Raw genomic sequence first — 23,916 nt, forward strand, 5'->3', positions numbered from 1 at the left:
AAAAGAAATACACAGCCCCAAAGCAATAGGTAATACGTATGGTGTTAGAGTTAGAGGGAGACATAATGGCCGCAGGAGAGGGGGATTTCGGCTAATGATCCCACCCATGGCAAGCTGCTCCTGTTTATGGGCAGGAAGCTATAAAATTCCAACAGCAGCAGTGAGAGCTTTTCAAAGGCCTAATTTTAGAATGCTCCTGATAATGCCCCAGGAGCTGCTAGATCTGAATTAAAAACCCCAGGTCCCTACCTCCCCCCTTTTCTAAATAAAGGGTTATTGATTTACTAATGGCCTTTGTATCCTGCTGAAAGCAACCCTATAGAAGGAGAAAGATGTTACCTAGAGCCTGAGTGGCTAACAGCTGGGCAGGTATACAGAAGACAGGTGGAGAAAAGACAGGCTGTCTCAGAGCCTAAGACAAGGGAGGGTAGACTGTAGGGTAGAGAGGCTTTGAAGGGGAATTGTGAGGTTGCCGGACATAAGTGTTGTCCTAGGACAGGACATGTCAGGGTGTGCATGTGGAAGTTCTATGTGGCTAATGGTGTCCCTTGGATCTGTGCTGGAACCACAGATTTGTCAGAAGAGTGGGTGCACTGCAGCATCTCTGGGCTGGGTCGCAAAGACCTGTCTTGGTTTTAATGCTGGCTTCCCATTAATTGGCTGCATGTCACATGGTGACAATATTATCACCATACTCTGGACTCTGGTTCTTCCTCTGTGAACCTCTAGGCTGTGGGTCTTCCTCTCTCTCCAAGTCTAGACTTCCCCATGTCAGTTGCTGTGGGGTAGCCATCCTCCTGGGACTTTTGTCCATCTGTATCATTTACAGTTTGTTCTGGTTGCTGGCTTTTCCCCACTCCACAGAGAAGGTTGGTTCCCAGGGCTGAGAGTTAGAGCAGGCAGGCCCCCACTGAATGGAGGGAGGATGACGGCAGTGGCTCACGACGTTGTATTTGGGGCAGGAGGCAGGAAAAACAAGAGAAGGCAGAAATACAGAAGCAAGGGCAGAGAGAAGGCAGGCAAGAGAGGCTGGCAGTGCCCCAAACTGAAGTTGTCAGGGTGACAAGGGAGAAGTGGATGGAGGATATGGAACATGGGCTCTGGATCCAGACAACCCACTCTGGCCATAAACTGCTGGCACCTTGAGAAATTACTTAGGCTCTTTAGCTCCTAATTTTCTCATCCATAAAAAGGAAATAACAGTAGAGCACAATGCTATTTATTGTCCTGCAGATCAAATGAGACAGTTTATGAAAAGCAATGAGAACAATGTCTGGCACCCGCTTATTACTCAATAGGTATTAGCCACAGGTGCTAAAAAGTCCCTCTGGTTTGGAGATTGGAAAGTTGCTATGGGTTTTGCACAAGTCAAGCCTAATGAGTTTGTGGAATGGGGGTGGGCTGTGTGTGAGTAGGTTCAAAAAAAGTGCTGAGAGGCAGTTTGGGGAGTTCCCTGTCTCTGAGATAAACCAAACCAATGAAAATGGGAAGATAGGTATTTTAAGAAGTGTGCTTACCATTCCCTCTGTCCCCATTGTGGTGGCAGTTATGACCGGCTAACTGTTGGTAACTGCCCTTCAGAGCACTATCTCCTAGGTACTGAACCCATAAACAGTGTGCATTGTTCTCTGGCCATTCCTCCATATGACACCCTGTATTTGTATCATCATCTCAAACATTTTAACCCTGTCAGGGCACCTCATGGGACTCTACTCTTGGGGTGTGTTGATGGTACCCAGACATCGTTCATGGCCGATTAAATGTACCTGCATTATTTACCTTGCCTTTTGGGACTTTTCTTGCGTGGGCTACCTCCCCCTTTAAAACTGTGCTGCGTCACCAAGAGGAAAGCTTAATTGTCATCCTGGAGGTTAAGAGAAACACAGGATGTGGCAGGGCCCCAGAGGTGACTGCACAGGCTGTGTTCTGCTCACCAGTACAGAATGTCAATCAATTAGACTATGGTGTGATTGGTGTCTCCTGGGATTGTATAAGGACAGTCTGAACCATAGGATACAGAGGCCTTACAGGAGAGAGAGGTTCTAAGCCATGATGGGGAAAAAAAAGAAAAAAACACAAACAAAAACAAAACGAAAGAACTGACATCCTCTTTAATTGAAACTTCAGGGGACAATAAGCACAGAAAGCATATGGGTAATTGCTCCCCAGGCCGTCCATGCCAGCTGTGATGTCAGGAAGGCAGTTTTGGCCTTTGGGCAGCTCATTAGGGCAGAGAGCAAGGATGGATGGGCCTCATCCAGCTGAATCACTAGAGCCCGTCCAGGAGCTGCGTGGGCCATCCCCACGGGCAGCCTGGCCAAGGACTGAGTCAGCACAAAGCTGTAGAGTTGGCCGAACGTCAGGGATGGTGGGGCCAAGGAGAGCTGGAGGAGCAATGTTGGTGAATGAGTGTGATGACCTGTCTCTGTTTCTGCTAAAGCCCAGCTCCGCTTCCCACAAGTGGAACAACCAAGTGTGAGGCAGACGCTGAGATGGTTGCACATGGAAGGCCTGTCTGACCAGCTGCTCAAACGTGTGGCTGAAGCTCTCTAGTTGGAAGAGCAAGGACTCAGGTCTCCCTCAGTCATCTAGACGATGAGAGAAATGGAGACAGGAGAGAACTCCTAATCAATGAAGCTTACATTCATTTTTTTCCATTAGAAAAAGGCATGTTTTTTCTGACTACAAAAAAAGTGTATTGTTTTGTAGAAAATTGTGCAATGCATAAAATGCAATACATAAAATCATAACAAAGGAAATAAAATCAATCCATAATTGCAGCACTTGGAAATAATTACCAACATAAATTCACTTGCCACACCCTTCTCTTGGGAGAACACCACATTTTGCAGCTATTTTCGAATTCATTCTGCAGCGCAAGTGCAGGTATGTGAGGGCTGGAGGGAAGATGGTAGTGCCTCCTTCGATGATCATTATGGAGGTCAAAATAGCAAGTTCACGGACTAGTTCCGAGTCTTTGTGACAGCGCTGTCTTTGGGCCACTGGTTCTGGCCTCTAATAAATAACCTGGACAACTACCATTTGTCTAGTGCTTTTCGTTTTTGGAGAACTTCCCCTTGTGGTCATTGGCTAGGTACTTCCATATGCGTTCACTAGGTTCTAGTTCAGAGGCAGCTGTGATTGAAGGGAGATTAACTTGGTGGCTGCAGGTGGGAAACCAGGCATCAGAACCTCTGCTCCCCTCCCTTATGTAGAACCATGCTTCATTGCAAATCTCTATGCTTCCAGCAACAAAATGAAAAGAGCACTCTGCTCCACATCAAGTTTCAGTGCATCTCCGTCTATGGGAATGGTGTAAGCAGTGTGCATGCTCAGGAACATGGAGGAGCTCATGAATTGTGGTCTGCCCAGCCTTGCATTGTCTGATGTGGGAGCCGCTAAACCCATGAGGCTGTTGAACACTTACTATGTGGTTCGTGCAACTAAGAAATTAACTTTTGACATTTTACTTAATCTAAATTAATTTAATTTTTTAAAACTTAATTCCATCATTAGAAATATTTTAAGTATGTTTGGAATAGCTTGGGCATGTATTCTTATTTTTTCAGCTGTAAGTTATGTGAAGTCTCAATACAGATTCAAGTATTTCTGATGAAAAATTAGCATCTACACTGCAATGTGCTATACGTGCAAAATATACCCCAGATTTCAGACTGTGTGAAAAAAATGTAAAACCTCTTGGTAACAATTTTCTTATATTAATTACATGTTCAAATGACAGTATCTTAGAGTCCCTAGGTTAAATAAAATATATTATTAAAACTAAATGTGTCTATTTCATTTTACCTTTATAATATAGCTGCTAATAAGTTTAAATTTAATACATCTATATAGTTTGCATTATATTTTGATTGGACAACACTGAATACACCACGTTGCCAGTCTCCACTTACATCTTCTAAGCTGCAAACCATGAGGGCCTCTGTGTCTTAAAACTATATCTTAGACATCCCTTGCTGATTTCAGTAGAGGAACAAATTTTAAAGCATGAATTGGTAAATCACTTTAGTGGCAGAGTTAGAACAACTAGGGTTTCAATGGTGGCTGCATGACTGGTGGGACCTGTATGGCTTTCTTTTTTCTTTTCTGTTTTTCTTTGTACATTGTAATAATTTTGATCTTCTAAAAAGCGTTATACAAGAGTGAAAAGAACTTCCATGTGCCCTTTGCCCAGAGACCTCATTTAAGTTTGCAACTGACCCAATAATGTCTTTTATAACAAAAAATTCAACCCAGGATTGCACATTGTCATGTTTCTTCATGTTCTTCAATCCAGTACAATTGGCTCCTCAGGCCTTCTCAACCTTTGTGACCTTAATATTTTGAAGTTTACAGGCATGTTATTTTGTAGGATGTTCTTCAATTTAGGTTTGTCTGATGTTCCCTCATGCTGAATTCAAGTTATGAATTTTTGGCTGGAACATCACAGAAGGGATGTGAGCTCAACAGACCCTGCCAGGTGCACATGATTTCTGGTGATATTAACTTTGATCACTTGAGTAGGATGGTGGCTGTCAGGTCTGTCCACTTAAAGTTATTTCTGTCTCTGTCTAATTAATAAGTATTTCGAGAAGGGCATTTTGAGACTATGAAATACCACATTCTTCATCAAATTTTACCTCCTCATTTAGCGCTGATTCATCTTTTTTCCGTGAATGGACGATCATCACTCTGATAAATCTTAAATGATGATTTTCTAATTCTATCATTTTTTTCTACTTTTATTAGTTGCCATTCTATTATAAGAAAAAGCTTTCTTTCCTTTGTGTGTATGTTTACCTAAAATGTGGCCTCATAGATTCCCATTTTATTCAAAGGAATATAACCCATTACTATCATTGTTTATTCTGCTCTTCTCCTTGTCCCAGACTTCATCATTCTTGGATCCCTTTTAATCCAGGGCTTTCCAGAGCTGCTCTTACTGGCTTGTAAGAGCCACTGTAAAATTTTCAGGAAATCTGTGAGTCATGGACATCGAGTTGACAGCTTGGAATCAAGCATGTTGGGAGAATTTACACCATGGAAACTGGCAAATGCTACAATCAGACCTTTTTCCCCCAGAGAGCTGGTTGTTAACAATTTGACAGTGTGCCAATGTCTCTGTCACAAAATGATGTTCCAAGCTCATTTTATCCCTCAACTGTCATAGGCTGTCATCACCCATTTCTCCAAGGATGCCTGATTCCTTTTAGTGGAGAACAGGACTTAGAAAGCAACATCCTGAAGCTAGGTGAGCTCTGCTGGACATACTTGGAGTGGACAGAACTGAGAAGGATTACGTGTGTGTGTGTGTGTGTGTGTGTGTTTGCTGGTGGGGGGGTGTATACACATACACTAGAAAATATATGCATTGTGTAGCTTTATGCATGTTTATACTTTAATTTTAAATAAATATTTTATTTTGGAATAATTTTAGATTTACAGAAAAGTTAGAAAGAACACAGGCTTCTCTGTCTCCTTCACCCAGCTTCCTCTAATTTTATTATCTTACATAACCATGGTACATATGTCAAAACTAAGACATAATATTGTTTTATAATACTATTAAATAAACTATAAACTTTACTTATATTTCATCAGTTTTTCCATTAATACCCTTTTTCTGTTCCAGAATCCAATCCAGAATATCATAGTGGATTTAGCACACACATTTTTATTTATCTATCTACCTCTCATCTCTATCTCCCTACCTATCCACCTCTCAACCTTCCTTTATCCTCATCTCTCTACTCATCTATTTGTCTGTATTTAGAGTCATGAATTCATACCTCTAATCCCATGGCCACACCATAGGGTTCATTCTAGCTTTTGTCCTTTCCATATTTATAACTCCCTTCTTTGACCACAGAAACTTAGCTCCCATTATCCTCAATATATTTACTTACTGGCAAAAATCCCCTTATGGAACCAATTTCCTGACAACTGGACTGCCGCCCCACTCAACCTACCTCACATGGATTCAGACCTTTACTAAGTCACCCCCCTCACACAGGCCTGCCTATTGGCTTTTTGACTTGAATTGGGAAGGAAGGCCAGGAAGAAAGAAGTTGTAGAGTTTCTTAATCTCTTAAAACTTCATTTTCCTATATTGATTGCTCATGGATTAATAATACCTACTTTGTTGGAAATAAAGTTTTTATCACAGTGTCAGGGGGCAAATATACAATAAATAGGATGTTTTACTGGCTTTTATTGTTAATGTTGTCAAGGACCAGTTAAGCATGAAACAGGAGGCCTACAAGGAGGGACTGGAGGTGAGTAATTTTGGTCTGCCACCATGCCCTGTGTTGGCAAACTAGGTATGCATGAAAAGTTTTCCTTAAAAATTGTTCTTTCATTATTCAAAGACCTTTTATGAGTCTGGGCTCATTAAAGTTGTTGGCATAAGTCAGAGCTTCTCAATCTCAGCACTGCGGATGTTTGAGGTCAGAGAAGTACTTGTTGTGGGGAGCTGTCCTGCCTAGTAAGATGTTTAATCCCTGCTGGCCTTTTCTGCCAAGAAGTAGCACCCCTCTCCAAATTATTACAGCCAAACATTTCTCTAGAAATTAACAAAGGCTTCCTGGGGGCAAAATCACACATACACACCCAGCTGAGACCCACTAGAGTAAATGGTTTAGTCTGTCTTATCTGTATGTTTTGTTACCATATTTGAGGAATGAAATATTTAATTTTTAAAACTCTTAATAGAGTTACTTTATACTATTTTTCTGAAGATTTGGACTGAAAATCAATGATGCAATTCAAAACTAGGCTTAAAGTAATCTTAGGTTTGATTCAGGAGTAGTTGACTTGAGCCTCAGTTATGACCAAGTTGGGGATACCTGCAAATTGTGGTCATCAAAGAGCCCTCCCACTGAGACTTTGGCTAATACGGCTTGCCACAAGAAAGCTATAACAGGAATTTGCACTCGACTTCCTTTCAAATAAATCCAAGCATTACCTTCTAGTCTTTTCTCCCACTGTCCCCCTCCGGCATTTTACATTCTAGCTAAATAGAATGTTCTTTAAACAATAAACATTAGTTGGATGAATGAGTAGATATTTATTAACTTTCCTAAAAGGAAGGAAGTAGAAAACTCATTGCCACATATTACAAAGGGTTGAATACTGTCAAAATAGTTTTAGTCAGTAGCAGTGTGAACCAGAATCAGGTCTGAACTGGGACTTTTTTAAAGAATTAACACAGTTCTTCCCCTGGAGGCTCTTAAACCTTCTTGCACAAGGAGTAACAGACAGTGTCCAAATCACTGCAGTCTAAGTCTACAGCTCCACTTTTCAGTGGGGAAAACTTGGTGTCAAAGAATTAGAGAGGAACAGAAACAAAATTGGCAACACCACAGCAATTGCATAAATTCAAAATGATCAATACAAGCAAAACCTAAACTCCTCAGGACAACATCCAAGTTGCCCTGAATCCAAAGCCTCCTTCATTTTGCACCATCTCCTAGAATGTGGGTTTGGGGGGTCTGGCCAGGGCAGTGGGGGGCTTCGTGTTAAAGCCCAGGATGGCTCGACAACAAGCCGCCTCAGCCAAAAGCTGAATGAGAGTGCTCAGTAAACTGTTCCAGGGTGTCAATTTTAGTGTATGAATTCCAACTTCTGGTAACCTGCCATTATTAAATTTAAGAGGTTGATAGTATACAAATAATCTGTAGAAATTAACGTAAGGGAAGGAGAGCCATTTGGCTCAAGAATTGAACAGAGGACTCCTGGTGACGGATAAGCTTGCTCACCATCAGAAAGTCTTTCCAAACCACCAGTGGGTCTCCGACCATACTTTTAGACATGGCCAGCAACCCCAAAAGGTTGACTGTGATTTCCTAGTCCACCTGTTAACCTCCACGTTGGTTCTCACCCCCCCCACCATACACACCACCTCGACGGCTGCAGTGTTACCGAATGCACTCGCTTCGTCCCCTCACTCACACCCCCAGCTGCCTACCAGTACCAGTCAAAAGCCTGTGGGGGGAAAAGTGTTGCCTTCACCAAAAAGCAAATGGACAAAAAAAACACACACAAAAAACAAAAAAACACTTAGGTATGGGTTTCTTGGATGATGCTACAAAAAGGAATAATGATTCCTTTTCAGTGTACTTATTGACATTCATTGAGCAGCATATAGTTTATTTTAGCTGGAGTTTGTGATGTAGCATCTATATTTAATTCCACAAGCTGTTGGGCAATGCATATATTTACAAACACCATCCCGGAAACAATGTGCTTGCTGGTCACAGCTGCCTCTCTAACATCTCGGGAGCTCTGTGCCATTTGGCACAGTTCATGGCATTATCATTTTACATCCTGGTCTGGGCCAAGGCCCCAGTAGGGCAGAGCTTGGGGTAGAAGCTCAAATTCGGTGACAGGCCTGGCAGAAAGCCAAGAGCAAGAGTGACATTGAGGGCTGTGGGTCCGAATGGAGAGCGGCTTGTCAGCCCCACCTCAGGTCTATAGCCTGGACAGTGGTGAATACTTTCTATGTGACCGGCTTAGGTTTATCTTGGCTTCGCAAGCCTGAGAGAAACACTTGAACTGTCCTGTGTGTATACAGTGGCTCTGCTGGGAAGTGAGCTAGGGCATAAGCAGGGGAAGCCAGGCTGGTGGGAAGGAGGTAAGGACAGACAGAGAAGGTTTCCTCTCTGGAGGATGGAGCCAGCTGTCTGCCAGGGGAGTGGAGTGGATAACCAAGCCAGCTTTAGTAGCTGGACCCAGGGAGAGGGGCTGAGCATACCCAGAGGCAGGGTCCAAATGGCATGATTCAGGCAATCTTGGTACCAGGAGGACCAACCTTCTGGCCTGAATACATAAAGAGCTGGTGGAGCAATTCAGAATTAGGCAAAAGGGCAGGCAATTCTTGGGGGTCTGTCCCCTACAATAGCAAGGAGGGGAATGGAGAGTAGGGGGTTGCAGGAGCCAGCAAGGGTGCAAGCCCCATACCTCAGGTGGATAGTCCAGGACTGGGCAGAAAGGAGAGGGATGGCAAACTGGGGTGCAGGCTCAGCTGGGTTTGGGGGTCTGAGAGAAGAGTGTGGTAACTCAGAGGAGCAGCAGAAACCAGCAGTTGTGAGTTGTCCACCAGGGCCCAGGTTAGGGGAACATGCCTGACCTTGTAGTTTGTAAGGCAGCACAAGTGAAATATAACCACCTTCTCCTAAGGCCATGCTCACAGGCCTAATAACAGGAGCCACAGAGCTCCCCAAAAGCAGACAGCTTACACGTCCTTATCCAAGCCAGGAAACGATTTTAGGTGATCCTGCTCTGTACGCCAAGATTTTGACTCTTCATCACTCCATAACAATTTTTATTAAATGAGAGCAACCTTGAGGGATCTGGGAAAACAGCTCCCTTTTCAGAGTGAAGTCTGTGGATCTTAGGCTTATAGGGCATTCAGATTACACTAGGAGCTTTTTGAGGAGAACATTACTGGCTTCTCTGTTCCTGAGTTTTCTCCTCTGTAAAATGGGCATAATAACAACATCCATCTCATAAGGTTTTACATGAATTTAATGTGTCAGTAAATGGTAAATGTTTAGACCAGAGACGGGCACATAGTCACCAATATCTAAACCTAACAGGCAATGATGATGATGGTAGCTCTGGAACTCACAGGATTCTGGATTCTGAAATTTTCAGTTTGCCACTGACACATGTAAAATAAGAGACAGAATAAGCTCGAAGCTTAGCACTGAGAGCCTCAGGTCCAAGGCCTAGTTGCCTAGTTTGCACCAAATCAGTGATGTGACTTTGAATAACTTACTGCACTTCTGTGGTCCTGTGTTTTCTCATCTATTGTACAGTGGGAAGGGGATTCCATCACTGGCTTGCACTGCAGAGTTGTACCAAAATCTCCTTGAGGTGTTTTCAAAACATTCCAAAATAAAGAAATATACCCCCATCTAAGATAACAATTATTTCTGTCTTTCAAAGATGTGACAAATATTGACCCACAGAGAGGACAGGAAGGCAGGAGTAAATACAACGGAAAGGCCCACAGCCAGAAAATCTGGGTCAAGTGACAGAGGCTGCAGATAAAGGCAAAAAGACTCTCACCCCTACAGCCATGAACTGTGGGTGGCCCAAGAGGAGACCGGTGAGGTCCCTGGCAGTGACCTGCAGGGATCCCCGAAGGCCAATGGCACATTTTTAGCAGACTTTACTTTCTCACGCTTCAGTTTTCTTACCTATAAACAACAAAACAACCAAAAACCAGTATTGGATTAGGGGTGCCTAATGGCTTCTTTTGGCTCTAATAACCTATGTTGAAGTCTTCTAAGATATAACAGCAAACACACACCAGCATTCACCGCAGGCCAGGCCCTTTTTAGGAGCTTTACAAATATTAACTCACTTAATCCCTACAACCCTTTGAGGAGGCATGGTTATTATTATCCTTTTTTTTTTTTAAACAGATAAGGAAGCTGTGGCAAGAGAGGTGAGCCAGCATGAGAAGCAGGCAGTCTGACTCCTTAGCCCACCTTGTACCCGCTCCGCTGGGGAGCGGCTGATCGGGGCGCTTGGAGCCTGGCAGAGGAAGGCAGATTTGTTCTCAGGGCCACAAGGAGCTGCTGGAGTCTCATAAACTTGGAGTGAAATGGAAATACTTGGGAGGAGGGTTAATCAGCATGGAGATCGGGTTTTAAAAGCTTTGGAATGTGCAGCTTTCCACTCGGAGGTTCTGTTTGATCGGCAGTGTTTTCCTTCTCCTGTCTCTTTTTCGGAAAGCCCTGTGACCTCCAGGGAAGCGCGGGGTCAGAGGGGCCTCCCTGATCTGAACACTGTGACCTGGGCTTTATCACGTGAGGCTCTGGGCAAGCATGTCTGTTAGCTTGTCTCTCCAAGGGAAGTGCCAAGGACACTTGGCAGGCAAGTTCAAAGCCTCTGCAACTGACAGATGAGCCTGTCCTTGGAAAGTGAAGGGCTGGTTATCACAAGGCAGAATCCTATAAATGTGGGGCCGGAGGGGACGGCACCTACAAGGTCTAGTGTCATTAAAGCTGTGTGTGTGTGTGTGTGTGTGTGTGTGTGTGTAGGGGTATGTGTATCAATCACCCTGTTCCGCTCCTTACAGGATCCTCCAGTCCTACGTGTTATTCCTGCTTCATGAGGGCAAGTGCTGGGTCTGTCTTACTCATCAGATTTACTACCATCACCTAGTAAAATTCCTTGTGCACAGAAATGGCTTAGTAACTAATTGACTGTTGAATGGACAGAGGCGTATGAGGATGGGGCTGCTGAGTTATACGTCTTGGCATCAGAATATCTGAGTTTCACTTCTGCTTCCTCAGGGAGGACCCCCAGCAAGCCCCCTTGCCCCGCCCAGCCTCTCCTTTTAGGGGGCTCAGATGAATATGAGAACACTTAGGAAACAGTCATCACAATTAGCTCGTACCTGTGCACAGATAATCATTAGTACCTGTTAACCTGATTCTCTGCTGGGCAGATGTCCATACCCTATTTTAAGTTGTGCCTTCCTGCTTAGCAGTAGGGAAATGCATCAACGGTAGCTTGCCAGTTCCAGACCAGTCTGGGGGTGGAACTGAGGGTCCTACCACAGAGAGAGTCTGGGGAGGGCAGAGGCAGCCAGGCTGTAGCACCTGCCTAGGTTCACACAGGGGAATGGTGGGCACTGCAGAAGCACTCTGATGTGCAACCAGGCATGAGTCATATGGGTAAACATGCTTAGTCTCTGTTGAGGCTGGCAGACCACGCTAACAAGAGGGGGAGCATAGAGCTCACTGATCTGGACGGACAGCACCCCACATCCACCCTTGCCTTTAGGAATCTCCACCCCAGAACGCCCTGCCACTTTTCCCATCTACCCTCTCTTTCTGGTCAAAATAGGAGGCTTTGCATCAAGATGTGGTGGACAACAAGAACAAATAACACTTTCTGTGATTTTTTTACCATGACATCCTCAGATTTATTCAAGAAAACATCTCCTCAATAGAGCTGGCCAATTAACCACTCAAATGGCTTGAAAACTGATTTAATGTCACTGCCTAATCACTTTATTAAATGTCACTGCTCCATTGGGCAAGAATTTCTGCTTTATACCTAGTTTCCTGATGCTTTACTCCCTTTCTGAAATACAGAGCTTCTCCCCAAAGAAGAGTGACATCTTGACGCCTCTATCTTGTATTTGTCCCCCTACTCTTCCCCCAGAGTTAGGGAATTTGGGCGCTGGGCAGGACCACAGGGGTCACCAGACCTCTTTGATCATTTTACTGGTGACTACAGGGAGAGTCTCAGAGGGAAGTGAGTTGTTCTCAAGGGTAGTGACTTGAGAGTGGCAGGTCTTCATGTTTTTATAGCTGTGAATCATATAAGTGGTTGAGGAGGTGTAAATCCTCTTGGATTCAGGGTAGATACTCCTGGATCCACCACTGAAATCCTAACTTTGTGCAATTACATAGCCATTCCCAGCCTCAGTATTCTTGTCTGTTGAAAGGGAAACAAAATCTGGGGATGAAGATTCAGTGTGGTTTTGTTATCCATGCTTCATAAGCAGTAATTACCACACAAAGATTAAATGGTTTATACTGGTATTTATCAATAATTGTTAATATTAACAGTATTGTTAATTATAGTAATAACAATTTCATTACTATTTCTCCTTTTCTTCTGGCCTCTAACAGCAGCCTACCATATCTGTAACTTCTGCATGTAGCCCCCTGCCTCTGCAATTTGCAAAGAGAAAACACTACTTCTGTTGCACTTGCCAAGATTTAGTATATAAGCAGCTGATGACCTACATCTTAATTTCTCTGTCTGCTGACACATCTAGCATAAATGGAGATTGCGACTGAGAGAAGAATATAAGCGTCCCCAAAGTCCTCAGCTGGGTGGTCATCTCAGTGTTGGAGATCCAATTCTTACAAGCTTTCCCCTTCTGAAAACTGTACTGTCTACTTGTCACATGACTTTGTCCATATTTTGATTTTCTCCACTGGCAAAATGGTAGCCCCTGCAATTCACGGCTTAGTGAACAGACTTGAGCCAACATACTCGCCAAAGAAAACCTGTGACTTGTACCCTGGGTGCAAAGCTAACTCAGTATTTGTGTAGGTATAAAACTCTGCCTTCAGTATGGTCTAAGGAAATGAAATTATTTGGCTTTCTCTAGTAATTTGATAATTTTTTCACCAAGAAGCGAGCCTAGCCATTACCTTAATACACTCATATATAATATGGAGCCTTACTCATACAGTCAGCTTTAGGACAGAAAGGGTGCATGGGAACATCATGGGGAAGGTGCTAATCATTTTAACCTGCTGCGTATTAGCAGTCCTGCTGGAAGGGGTGAGAATTTAGACAGTTAAAACTTGCTTGTCAGGTTGCTGTTACAAAATTCCCAGTGATACTATGTGTGGAGCATAAATAGGAAATGGCCAAAGTTGTTTCCTTGAAAAAGCCAAATTTTTACACAACTGTCAACACAAGGAATTATTTTGTCCTTTTTTTTTTTTAAAGGCGAAGGAGCATGTTGTAGGCATTTTTTTAAAAGCATGTTTTGAAACCTGTTTCAAACTTCTCCTTCCTCAAAAGTTTTTTTTTTTTAAGTCAGAATGTCTTCAGATCCTGAGGAAAGCCCATCAAGTGGAAACCATATGATTCCAAGACCAGGTTTTGTGAGAAGTCAGCACTGAATTCAGGCGTTCTTGCTGTGCTCAGCAGACCTGGCCCTGCAATCAAAACCATTTGATTCTAAAGCGGGTCCTCCTACAGCCAGGCACGTTCCAGCACATTGTGAGCTCTGAAAGAGCATAATTACAAACAGAGAAAGACAAGCAGCACACATTGACTTCATATAGCTTGCTTCTTTCAAAGAGCACACAGCTTCTCACGCATACGCTCTCACCTGTCCTTAGAAAACCCGCGATTAGTAGGTGAGGAGGTGGTTACCACCCCTGTATTATAACACAGGGCACCCAGAGGTTCGGTGGCTGGGCCAGGGCCACACAGGCTCGCACATATCTCTGGCTCACAATGATGGCTCCGTACGATGCTTGGAATGGATTTATCACAGGTTTTTGAGCACTGACCATGTGTTGATGCTAGAAGTACAAAAACAAAGACCTGGCCTCTGACCTTGAGGAGTCCATAATCTCAGTGGGGGCTGGGAATGAGGTGGTATGATGCAGCAGAGATGAGGAGGTTTAGGGGAGATGATCAGCATCACTCTGCTCAAAAAACTGCAACGCTAGTTTTTTCTTAATCCGAGAATAACAGCTGGTCTGCCTCAGAGAGCACAGAGAACCCTCACCAGGCTAGGCCTTACACAGAATGGGAGGCAGTACTGTTGTCTTTTATGAGTCTGTATTATTTTTCTATTCCTGTGGAATGAATTACCACAAACTTAGTGGTGTAAAACAGTGCAAATTTACTATCTCGCAGTTTCTGTGGGTCAGGAGTTCAGGTATGGCTTAGCTGGGTCCTCTGCCCAAGGTCTCACCAGACTAAAATCAAAGTGTCAGCCAAGGAAGCAGTTCTCAGCCGGGGTCAGGGTTCTCTTCTGGGCTCACACAGCTGTCGGCAGAATTTGTTTTCTGTGGTGGAATGACTGAGGGTCCTATCCTCTTACTAGCTGCTGACTGCATAATCCCTTGCTGCATGGTGCCCATGGGCTGCTCACAGCATAGCTTTTTACTTTCTTCCAGGCCAGCAGGAGACTGGTTATTCACCTTCTTTTAAAGGTTCCTCTGTTTAGGTCAGGCCCAGATACTTTTGATTAACTCAAAGCAAGCGGATTCGTAACCTGACCGTGAGAGAATATCCCATCATAGTCACAGGTCCTGCTCGCACTCGGGGTGAGGGGATCACATAAGGCGTGCACAGAAGGACATGGGGGCTTGGGGCCACTTTAGAATCTGGCCTTCCACAGCATCCTCCCACCTGGGTGGAGGCCTTCCCACCTTACTGTGTTGGCTGCCTTGTCTTGCGGAATAGGCAGCACGGTCTCCACAATGAACATCCTCCCCTCCTCCCACCAAGATGTCTTTAAAAATGGAACACTATTTTGTAAGAAGAGTTAATCACTACTGGCAGAGTTTCAGACAATATAACAAGCACTTGCTTCTATATGGTTGATGCCTGGTACAGTGTTGGGCACTTAGGAGCCCTCAGTTCCATGCATTCATTTATTGAGAAGAGAAATATTTGGGGCATCCTCATCAGATTACATCCCATAAAGAAAATTCCTATCCTCCATGTGCAAAGCTGATTCCTCCTTTTAGTTTATATCACCTTTTCTCCTGACTTAAATGTAATTCATGCTTATCATAAAACACTTTGGGGCCTTTCCTCCAAGATTTCGTTTTTTATATTTAACTTTTTAATCCATCTAGAACTAATTTCTCAATATGATGAATAAATTATTCCACCTCCTACCCAATTAGTTACACACACAAACACACACACACACACATTGTGCACAATAAGCTTTATTTTTGAGCTATCTTTTCTAGATCACTGATTTGCCCAGCCTATCTGTGTGCCAATCTTATCTATTTTAGTTATTGGAATTTTATAATGTTTTAGGATTTGGTAGGACAGGTGTGGCCTCACTATTCTTCTGTAAGTGAAGGTCTATCTTGCTGCCTGCTCTAGCCCCTTAGACAGCATGACATTCTTTGGCAATGTCAGGACATGCAGCCAGATCTACGTTCATATTCTACTTCTGTATCTTCTTAGCTCGATTCCTCTGAGTCCCATTGGAATGTAAACCTGTAATAATAATGCCTATGTAACAAACTTAGTATGAGAATTAACTGGGGTGACTTCTCAGGACCATCCAGCATGTAGTAGGTGGGCAAAACCTCCTAGCTGGAGTAGAGGAGTGACTCTGAAGGTCCAGACACTCATGCCTCTGTCTATCCATCCTTACAAGCAGGGAAGTGAGTTTAGTGGAAGCATCCTGTACAAATGTTGAGGTTCAGCTCTCCCAGGCCCAGGCCAGCCTTGAGGTCAGGAGTATCCAGGATTTAATACATGGTCCCAGCCTCCGGGCAGCATCTCCAGGGTTCTCACTGGTCCAAAGGTGGTTTTGCTGAACTGGAACCTTCCCAGAACGTGCTGGGGGACACTGGAAGGGACATGAATCAAATGCAGATGCCCCTGGTAGGATTCTAGAAGTGCCAGGGAATCAACATCCCTTGCTTCATCTCCAGGGAGCCTGTCTCTGGGTTTTGGCAGCCCAGAGAAAGTCCTCAAAGCCACAAATAGCAGGGGCTGGGGGTGGGAAGTCATTCTTGCACACCTGAGGCGATACTGGCAAGGGGAGGAGGGTGAGACTGACGGCATGTGCTGGAAGTTAACCAGTGAAGAGATGAATGAATGGAGGATCCCCCACAGTATTGAATCAGTGGTCTGCATCTTCCCTAGGGGATAAAAGTGACTAGTATCCTTACACAAACTACAGACACGGAAATCAAAGTCTGTGACTGCGATGAGTCACAAGGCAGCCAAGAGTTTTGAAGGTCAGACTCTTCCCTGGCACCTTCCCTTTTACTCAGAGAAAACAAGGCCTGTACTCATTTGTTCCTTTAAGAAGAGTCTCTGGAGGCCTGCTCTGTGCTCTTGGGAGCTCAGGTAGAAGGATGCCCTCAGGGAGCTTTCAGGCTGCACGGGGAGGAGGTGATGAGAGAGAACGCAACAGGCATCCTTGTGTGTGCGGATCTGCTCTCTGATGGTGGTGGCAGGGCAACTTGACTTCCCATCCTAACTCCACCCCTGCAAGGCCTTCTGTAAAAAAGGGGTCAGATGTTCAAAGCTAGAAGAAGTCTTAGATACTATCTAGCCAAGCCTTTTTATTTTCTAGAAGAGAAAACTAAACCCAGAAATTAGAATTGTTTGCCCAGGTTCACCCAGCTTCATAGCAGTGATGGGACTTCACTACTGCCCTTCCCCACAATTCAGCATCTGAAAAATGAGGTAGCTCTCCACCTCCCATCAAGCTTCCCGAGGCAGCATACCACCTGTGAGGCTATTACAGAAACACAGTGAACGTTTTATAAGTGCCGGCCCAGCAGCCAGGAATATGCCAGAGAGGAGACTGAAGTCAATGGTGTTAATACAGGAAATATGGAAGCAATAAACTGTAAAGGTTAAAAGGCCCCCTGAGCTCAGAATTCTGGTCTCTTCAACTTAAAAGCTGTGTGGACTTAAGCAACTTTCTTCATACGCTAAACCTCATCTTCTCATTATAAAATGACAGTGATGTTTCCTACAGGATCGTTTTAAGAATTAACTGAAATGACCATCAAGCACTTAGGCTCAACGTCTAGAGTGAAGGTGTGTTACTGGGTTAAAGAACCGCTAGAAATGCTCACCTGTGTGGTGTAAGATCCGAGTGTTCACCTGACCGCTCCATGTTGTATTTCAGTTCCAGGAGCCCTAGAGGAGCGGCGCAGAGGGGGAGACTGTGGCGAGAGAATGAAGAAGCCAACTGCCCGGGAGAAGCATGAGGTGGCAGTGCGGCACTCGGTTTAGAGGGCTTCGGCCGGCGGCGGCCCCATGGGCAGCCCTGCTGGCGCTGGGCCTCCCCGGTTGGGTGTTGGCAGTCTCGGCCACGGCTGCGGGTGCGGCCCCCGAGCCCCATGCCTCCTCGGCTGGCCAGCCGCCCCTGGACTGGCTGCTCACGGACCGGGGCCCGTTCCACCGCGCGCAGGAGTATGCTGACTTCATGGAGCGCTACCGCCAGGGGTTCACCACCAGGTACAGGATCTACAGGTGAGTGCGGCTACCCACCAAGACAGGGGCTTCCCTCAGAGCCCAGGGGGCCGCCCGCCGGGGTGCGGGCCCCCCACCCTGACCGCGCAGCCAGCTGGACCACCTGCAGGCTGAACTGGAGGTGAGAGCTGGGGAGCAGCAGGCAGGGAAAATCTGCCTACCATGTTGGTTTGTAAAAAAAAGAAAGAAGAAAACACATACAAGCTGGAAAACCTGCTGATGCCTCCTGGGGAACTTAGCAAAAGGGTTTCTATTTATAGGTTGTGCTGCTTATAAATTGAGGACAAATCAGGCAGCAGAGTCAGCGTGCAGCCCGCGCTGCAGCAGGAGGTCAGAGTCAAATGCTGGGGCCGGGTTTTAACTAATGGGTTAGATACTTTTATGAGTTGTAATTACCTAGACATGCAAATGAAGGCAGGGCAGCGCCGACTCTGGCTGAGGGGTCTGGGGAGTCCTGCAGGGTCAGGGACGAGCCCGCCCTCACCCTGGTCAACACCACAGCCTCCACTGGCTCTGCACGTGGAAATGGACTGGATCATCCTGGATCTTGTGGGACATCCTCGGGAGCATCAGAACTGAAAGTCAAACACGACACCCGCCTGGTCCATCCGACAAGGGAGAAACATATTCCTGGCTTCTGGGCCAGCACTTAAAAAGTAAACAGTTCCTCGAAGTCCTCACCTCGGGTGACCCAGCAAGGCTCAGGGCTCCCCCAAGTAAACACATCCCTGAATTCAAACTTCCCCTTCATCCCTCTGCCCACCTGGCCCCTTGTCATCACTCCCTTTTCCACCTTGTCTGTGGTCTTCAGAAAACCTGGGACCTTTGCTGACATTTTCTTCTCTTATCAAAAACATTTCTTTTCCAGTTACAAATTAGTTTCTAATGCAAAACAAAGAGAGAAAATATTAAAAGGCACAAAAAGAAACAAACCCAGAAAATTACCTATTCCTTTTTTTTTTTTGATGATACTATCAGATAACAGTTTATTTCTTCTACAGTGAATATTCTTGGACATGTCTTGTCTAGGACATATGCTAAGGAGCAGATCATGGGTTGTAGGATACATAACATCTTCAACTTTGCTAGATTGCATATATGGTTCTCTAAAGTGAAAATCACATATTCTTTTAGCATCTAGGGGTTGCTAATGTAAACCTTTGGCACATGCATTTCTGAACATACTAAAGTTTTTGGCCCTCTTGTTAGACCTAGTACCTTATATGCCTCATATACATTAACTCATATAATCCTTCCAAAAACTCTAGTGGAAGAACAATTATTCTCCCTTTTTTACAGATGAAGAAAATGAAGTCCAGAGAAGTTAAGGAACTTGCCAGAAGGCACACAGCTAGTAAAGAGTGGAGCTAGGATTAGCTTCCAAGTAGTCAGACTTGAGTCTGAGTTCTTAAGATGTATTTGGAGACGTTTTCCTGTTTCTGAGAGTTTGTTTTAACATCCGTGATAACCATGTAGTCTATTTAGGTTAGTATGGGTCCTCATAAATAAGATTTTAAGGTATTTAGGATGGGAAGACTCCCAAGTAGTCAGAGCGGCCACTTATAGACACTGTTCTTCCAGTACATGACTCCTGCATGCAGATGTTGATGACTGGGGCAAGATCAGAATTTCAGGAGCTGGTACATCACTTCCTGGGTGCAGGGGTATACAGAAACAAAACCCACTCTCAGGAATAACCTGTCCAGCTCTCCTTTCAGATCATTTCTCGTCACCTGGGCTTGGGAGGGATTGCAGTTCCCACTCCCTGCTTTGGTGGCTCTGCTCCTTGCCATCCTCCAGAGACTTCAGTGGACATCCACACAGGGCCACCGAGGCAGACCGTGGCCAACCCAGGCTGGGAGTGGGTGAGTTAATACCTGCTCAGGGGAAAGCTGATATGCAGAAGAGGCAAGGACTTTCAGCAAATATGTAAGAAACTAGACATATGGCCCCCACAGATTTTCTGTAAGCTAAATTCAGGGTGATGTTTCTCTTTATCAAAGAATTCCTTTTTCCATCCCTTCAACAAAGAGAGACAATGCACCCTAGAATGTGTTTAGGCAGTGAGTCCCTCCAGTCGAGGAAAACAAGGTTTAATTAAACCTTAGACATTTCCATTTACCCTGAATCTTTCAAAAGCACTTGTAATCACCAAAAATATATCTTTAAGTATATTGGAACTGACATGTCAGGCCGAAATTCCAACACTACCATCTTCTTCAAAGGGCTGTAGGAACTAGAGGGAATAAACCATGAGCTTCCTTCTCCCCTCATCATTTTTTTTTCTCATCAAGCCCCAGCCCCAAGCCTGGCAGCCACAGAAAGCCTGGACGACAGCTGAGAGCAAGCCTGTGGGGAGTGCCCGCGATCACATCAGCCGTTCTAGCAGTTGGTGATGGTTTCTGATCATTTCATGGGACAGGCTCTTCCACTGTCCCATTCCGTTTCTCTGGGGTCTGTTACTGCACATGAACCTACACTTGGGGAAACAGTAACCAGTCCTTCTGACAGGAAGGCAGCGGTGGGGCTCTGAGAGAATGGCCACACACGGCTGCCCCAGAGCATTCTGGGAGTTTTGCCTTTAATTATTGAGCAAAATGGTGGATCCATGTGTACTCGTTGTGGGTCTATATTATCGCTATGGGAATTTGCCCTTGTCCCTTCCCCTTTTGTCTCTAGTGGCAATTATCTTTGACAAATTCGACCTTGCTTCCTGTGACTGAAGTGGGTCACTGAAAACTGGTAAAATATACACTGAGGGTCATACCCCAATGACTAGAAGGGCATTTTGTCCAGAAAGGCGGAGGGAGTAAAAGCTTACAGACAATATCAGAAATGCTGTGTAGTGAAATATTGATTAGGTCTCAAACAGAATTAATCTTGCAGTTCTTTAAGAAAGCTTTTGGTACACAGGAATCAGATGGTATCCACACTCACCTTCTGTGTAAGAAAGGAGGTGAACTGTGATGAGGGAGAGTAAGACTTTGCAAGAGGACTAGAAAAGTTGGTGCAGGGTCACACGACCCTCTCTCACAGAGCAGGAGAGAACCCCTCCTTCCCTTGCAGCTGTGTGAGCACATAGTAACTATTCCACAGCAAGCTTCTGATATTAAGCTCTGAATCCCACCTATTCTCACCTGGATATCAGAGCGTGCTCCTACTTGGAGAAGATGACTGATAACTCTAGAATAGCTCTGGCCTCTCTAACTGTGGGCCCCTGGAGATTGTTCCTCTCTCCATATCAAGTTTGTGTTCATGTAGATATTGATGCTTCTAGAACCAGAGGACCTGGGTTCTGATCCTGGAGCTGCAGCTTACGATCTGTAAATTGCTGGGCAAATTATTAAATGTCTTTGTTTCCCAGTTTCCTTATTTGTAAAAATCAGGATAATAGTAGTGCCCACCTAAGGGACTGATGTCAAAATTAAAAGAGTTAATTGATGTAAAGCACTTAGAACAGTGCTTAACAAACATAAATATATATTAGTAGATAAAAATTTTAATACATAAAAATCAATCTATTATTATTAGTTCTCCTCAACAAATATTAGCTAAGACAAGAACAGAAATGCCGTGAGAGCCATGGGTGCTATTTTGTGATCGTGTCTGCGGAGGGCTTAGCATTCAACAACTTACATTAGAAAAAAGGGAAAAAATATTCTCTTGCTTTCCTTTTTAAAGCATATTTATTGATCTTTACCCCTCACCCTGTCTCTGGGCTGAGAGAGGGACTCAGCTGAAGAATGCATGTATCTTCTCTGAGGCACATTCTTACTGGCTTCATGGGCGACCAGAGGGAGCTAGAGGGTTTCCAGCATGTTTCAGAGCCACCCCAGATGATCCTTCCCCTGAAGCAGGGAGTGCCCCTGAGCAGGCCTGCCTTAGGACATCCTGCAGAAGCTGGTCACTGCCAGATCTATGGTCCCGGGGATGAAACGAACAACCTCAGGATGGCACCGTTACGAGAAGAGAGACAACATGCACTCTTGTTAAGCCTTCCTAAATAACTGGATGGGTTTGTTCTTCTCACTCCATTTTGGGCCTTTAAATTCCATTAACCAACCTCTCAGCATGCCCTCAAGTCCTGATGGAAAAAGATCTGAACAATCAGCCCACTTCTCAGCCCAGTCTAGCCACTCTTAACAGGTTAGTGGTAAGAGCCCTAAGAACAGAGATCCCATCTCCAATTCCATCTGTGACCCCTGACTCTCCTCTTTTGCTCCACTCTATGGCCCCCACTACAATAAACACTTAAGTGATCAACCTCTCACAGCAGTCCTGTGAGGCAGATGGGAGCTTTAGGGTCCAAGGCAATGAGACAGACCTATTCAAGGTCAGAGAGGTGGCCAGTCACAGCCAGAAATAGCACTCAGGGCTCCTGACTTGGAGTCTCCTGCTCATAACTCTATACCACGCCACTTCCCTTTGACTGGTAAGTGCATCTTCATCATAACACGCAACCTAATCAGGCACCTAAATTGAGCTGATGCAAATGTAAATATGGTTTCTTGAAACACTCTAGCGGTAATGTTCCATTCTCTCTTTGCTACAAATCAAAGTAATGAGCAGTCTGGTTTTTTTTTTATTTCTTTTTGTATTAAGGCTTTAATAGAGAGATAATCATGAAATTGGAAAAAATCCAAGCCACTATGATGAAACACTTAAAACTCGGAAAGAATAAATTAAAATTAAGAGAGAAAGTTAGAACTCATACAGAACAATGACTATAATACAGTGGCTGGGAGAAAAGCAAGTTTAGGTATAATTCCAAATTATTGGCCTTAGTCATTCTCCATTTGCCTTTTTAGAAAGGAAAGATCTGGAAAGCAAAAGAACATTTTTTTCCCTTTTTCTAATATAAGACACTACAAGTCTTTTGGGAGGAAAACAAACAACAAAGAAACTATATAGAGATCTTCACTGACAAACAGGGGCATTATATTCCAATCACCTTCTGGGCAAAGTTTGCATATTTTGAGAACTGAACTAGAACACAATGGAAAACCAAGAGGGTGGGATAGTAGCTGAAAGTAGGCCATGCTGAGGCAGGCCTGTGGTTAGCAGATGCCTCTGGCAACACCCACTAGGGCAAGGAGGGGTCTAGTCAGAGGAGGTGGTCAGTGAGGGCAATTAAGGCAAAAGAACTTCCCGGACAGGCCCCAGAGCGGTAACCAAAGAAAAGACAATCTTTCTGCAGCTCACCAGGATGAACAATAAGATCTGGCAATAGCTTACATGGGAGGGAAGTGAGACATAGGAAAAACCACATAGGTGGTCCGTACTGTTCCAAGTGAGGTCCGGGGACCGGCAGCCATTGGCACTACCCTGGGAACTCATTAAAACTACAGAACTTGAGGCCCCACCCTAGACCTACAGAATCACAATCTGCATTTGAGCCAGAGCCCCAGTGAGCAGAGCAACATTAAAGCTTGAAGAGTTCTGGATTTGATCACACTAAGTGCTTGGGAGACTGAGAGGGGACCAAGAATGACCAGGGTGGAGAAGGACAGAAGGCGTAACAGTATGGTGGCATCCCCGGAGAGGCACTGGAGGAGGTGAGACTACTTACAGATGTTGGAAATGAAATAGGATAGTAGCCAAGGGATGGTGAATGTAGGAATGATTAGTGCCAAGGTACATGAACTCCTAAGAACAGACACAGCAACTGGGAGAAGCGTTTAAAAGCAGAAAAGGTTGAAGGGCCTAGAACCAGCCTCTGGGTGCCTCTCTGGAGACAAGAGTTGAGCAGCAGAGAGCAGCTGCGGAAGTAATTGCAGGAGGAGCTCCAGAGCTGTTTATCACGCAGACCACGTCTCACCGACTAACACTGATTTGGATAAACAGCAAACCCTGGGAGAGGCACTATCTCCAATTCAGGGGTCACAATCCTCACCACTAAATGGCAGCCAAACGCAACCTCAGTCAGCCCAGGTGAATCCCAGTGATTTCCCAGGTAGAGGCGGTGCTAACACGTGGCCGCAGCAACTGCAAGAGTGGTGGGACAGGCAGGGAGGGAGGTGAGCTCTTCTGGAGAAACGACCACCACTAGAGTGAACAGGTTGATCTCTAAACTTCTCACTGGGTTTATATTTTGATAGCAAGGAAGTTCATTGGGATGGAAGGAGGGACAGGAATGGTTCACAAACTAAAAATAAAAAGAGTAGAGCA

General features: G+C 44.8%; 1 protein-coding gene across 3 annotated transcripts in view; it reads left to right on the top strand.

Annotated features, from left to right (window-relative positions):
• Window positions 1–23,916, top strand: part of BRINP2 (BMP/retinoic acid inducible neural specific 2) — a 106,062-nt gene that overhangs the window by 40,941 nt on the left and 41,205 nt on the right. For all 3 annotated transcript variants that reach the window (XM_036916751.2, XM_036916749.2, XM_036916750.2), the window contains exon 2: window positions 17,402–17,748. In XM_036916751.2, the coding sequence (XP_036772646.2) occupies window positions 17,480–17,748 (269 nt within the window). In that variant the 5' untranslated portion in view covers window positions 17,402–17,479. The remainder of the gene's footprint in view (window positions 1–17,401; window positions 17,749–23,916) is intronic.

This window comes from Manis pentadactyla, chromosome 9 (assembly GCF_030020395.1).
Source record: "Manis pentadactyla isolate mManPen7 chromosome 9, mManPen7.hap1, whole genome shotgun sequence".
NCBI lineage: Eukaryota > Metazoa > Chordata > Mammalia > Pholidota > Manidae > Manis > Manis pentadactyla.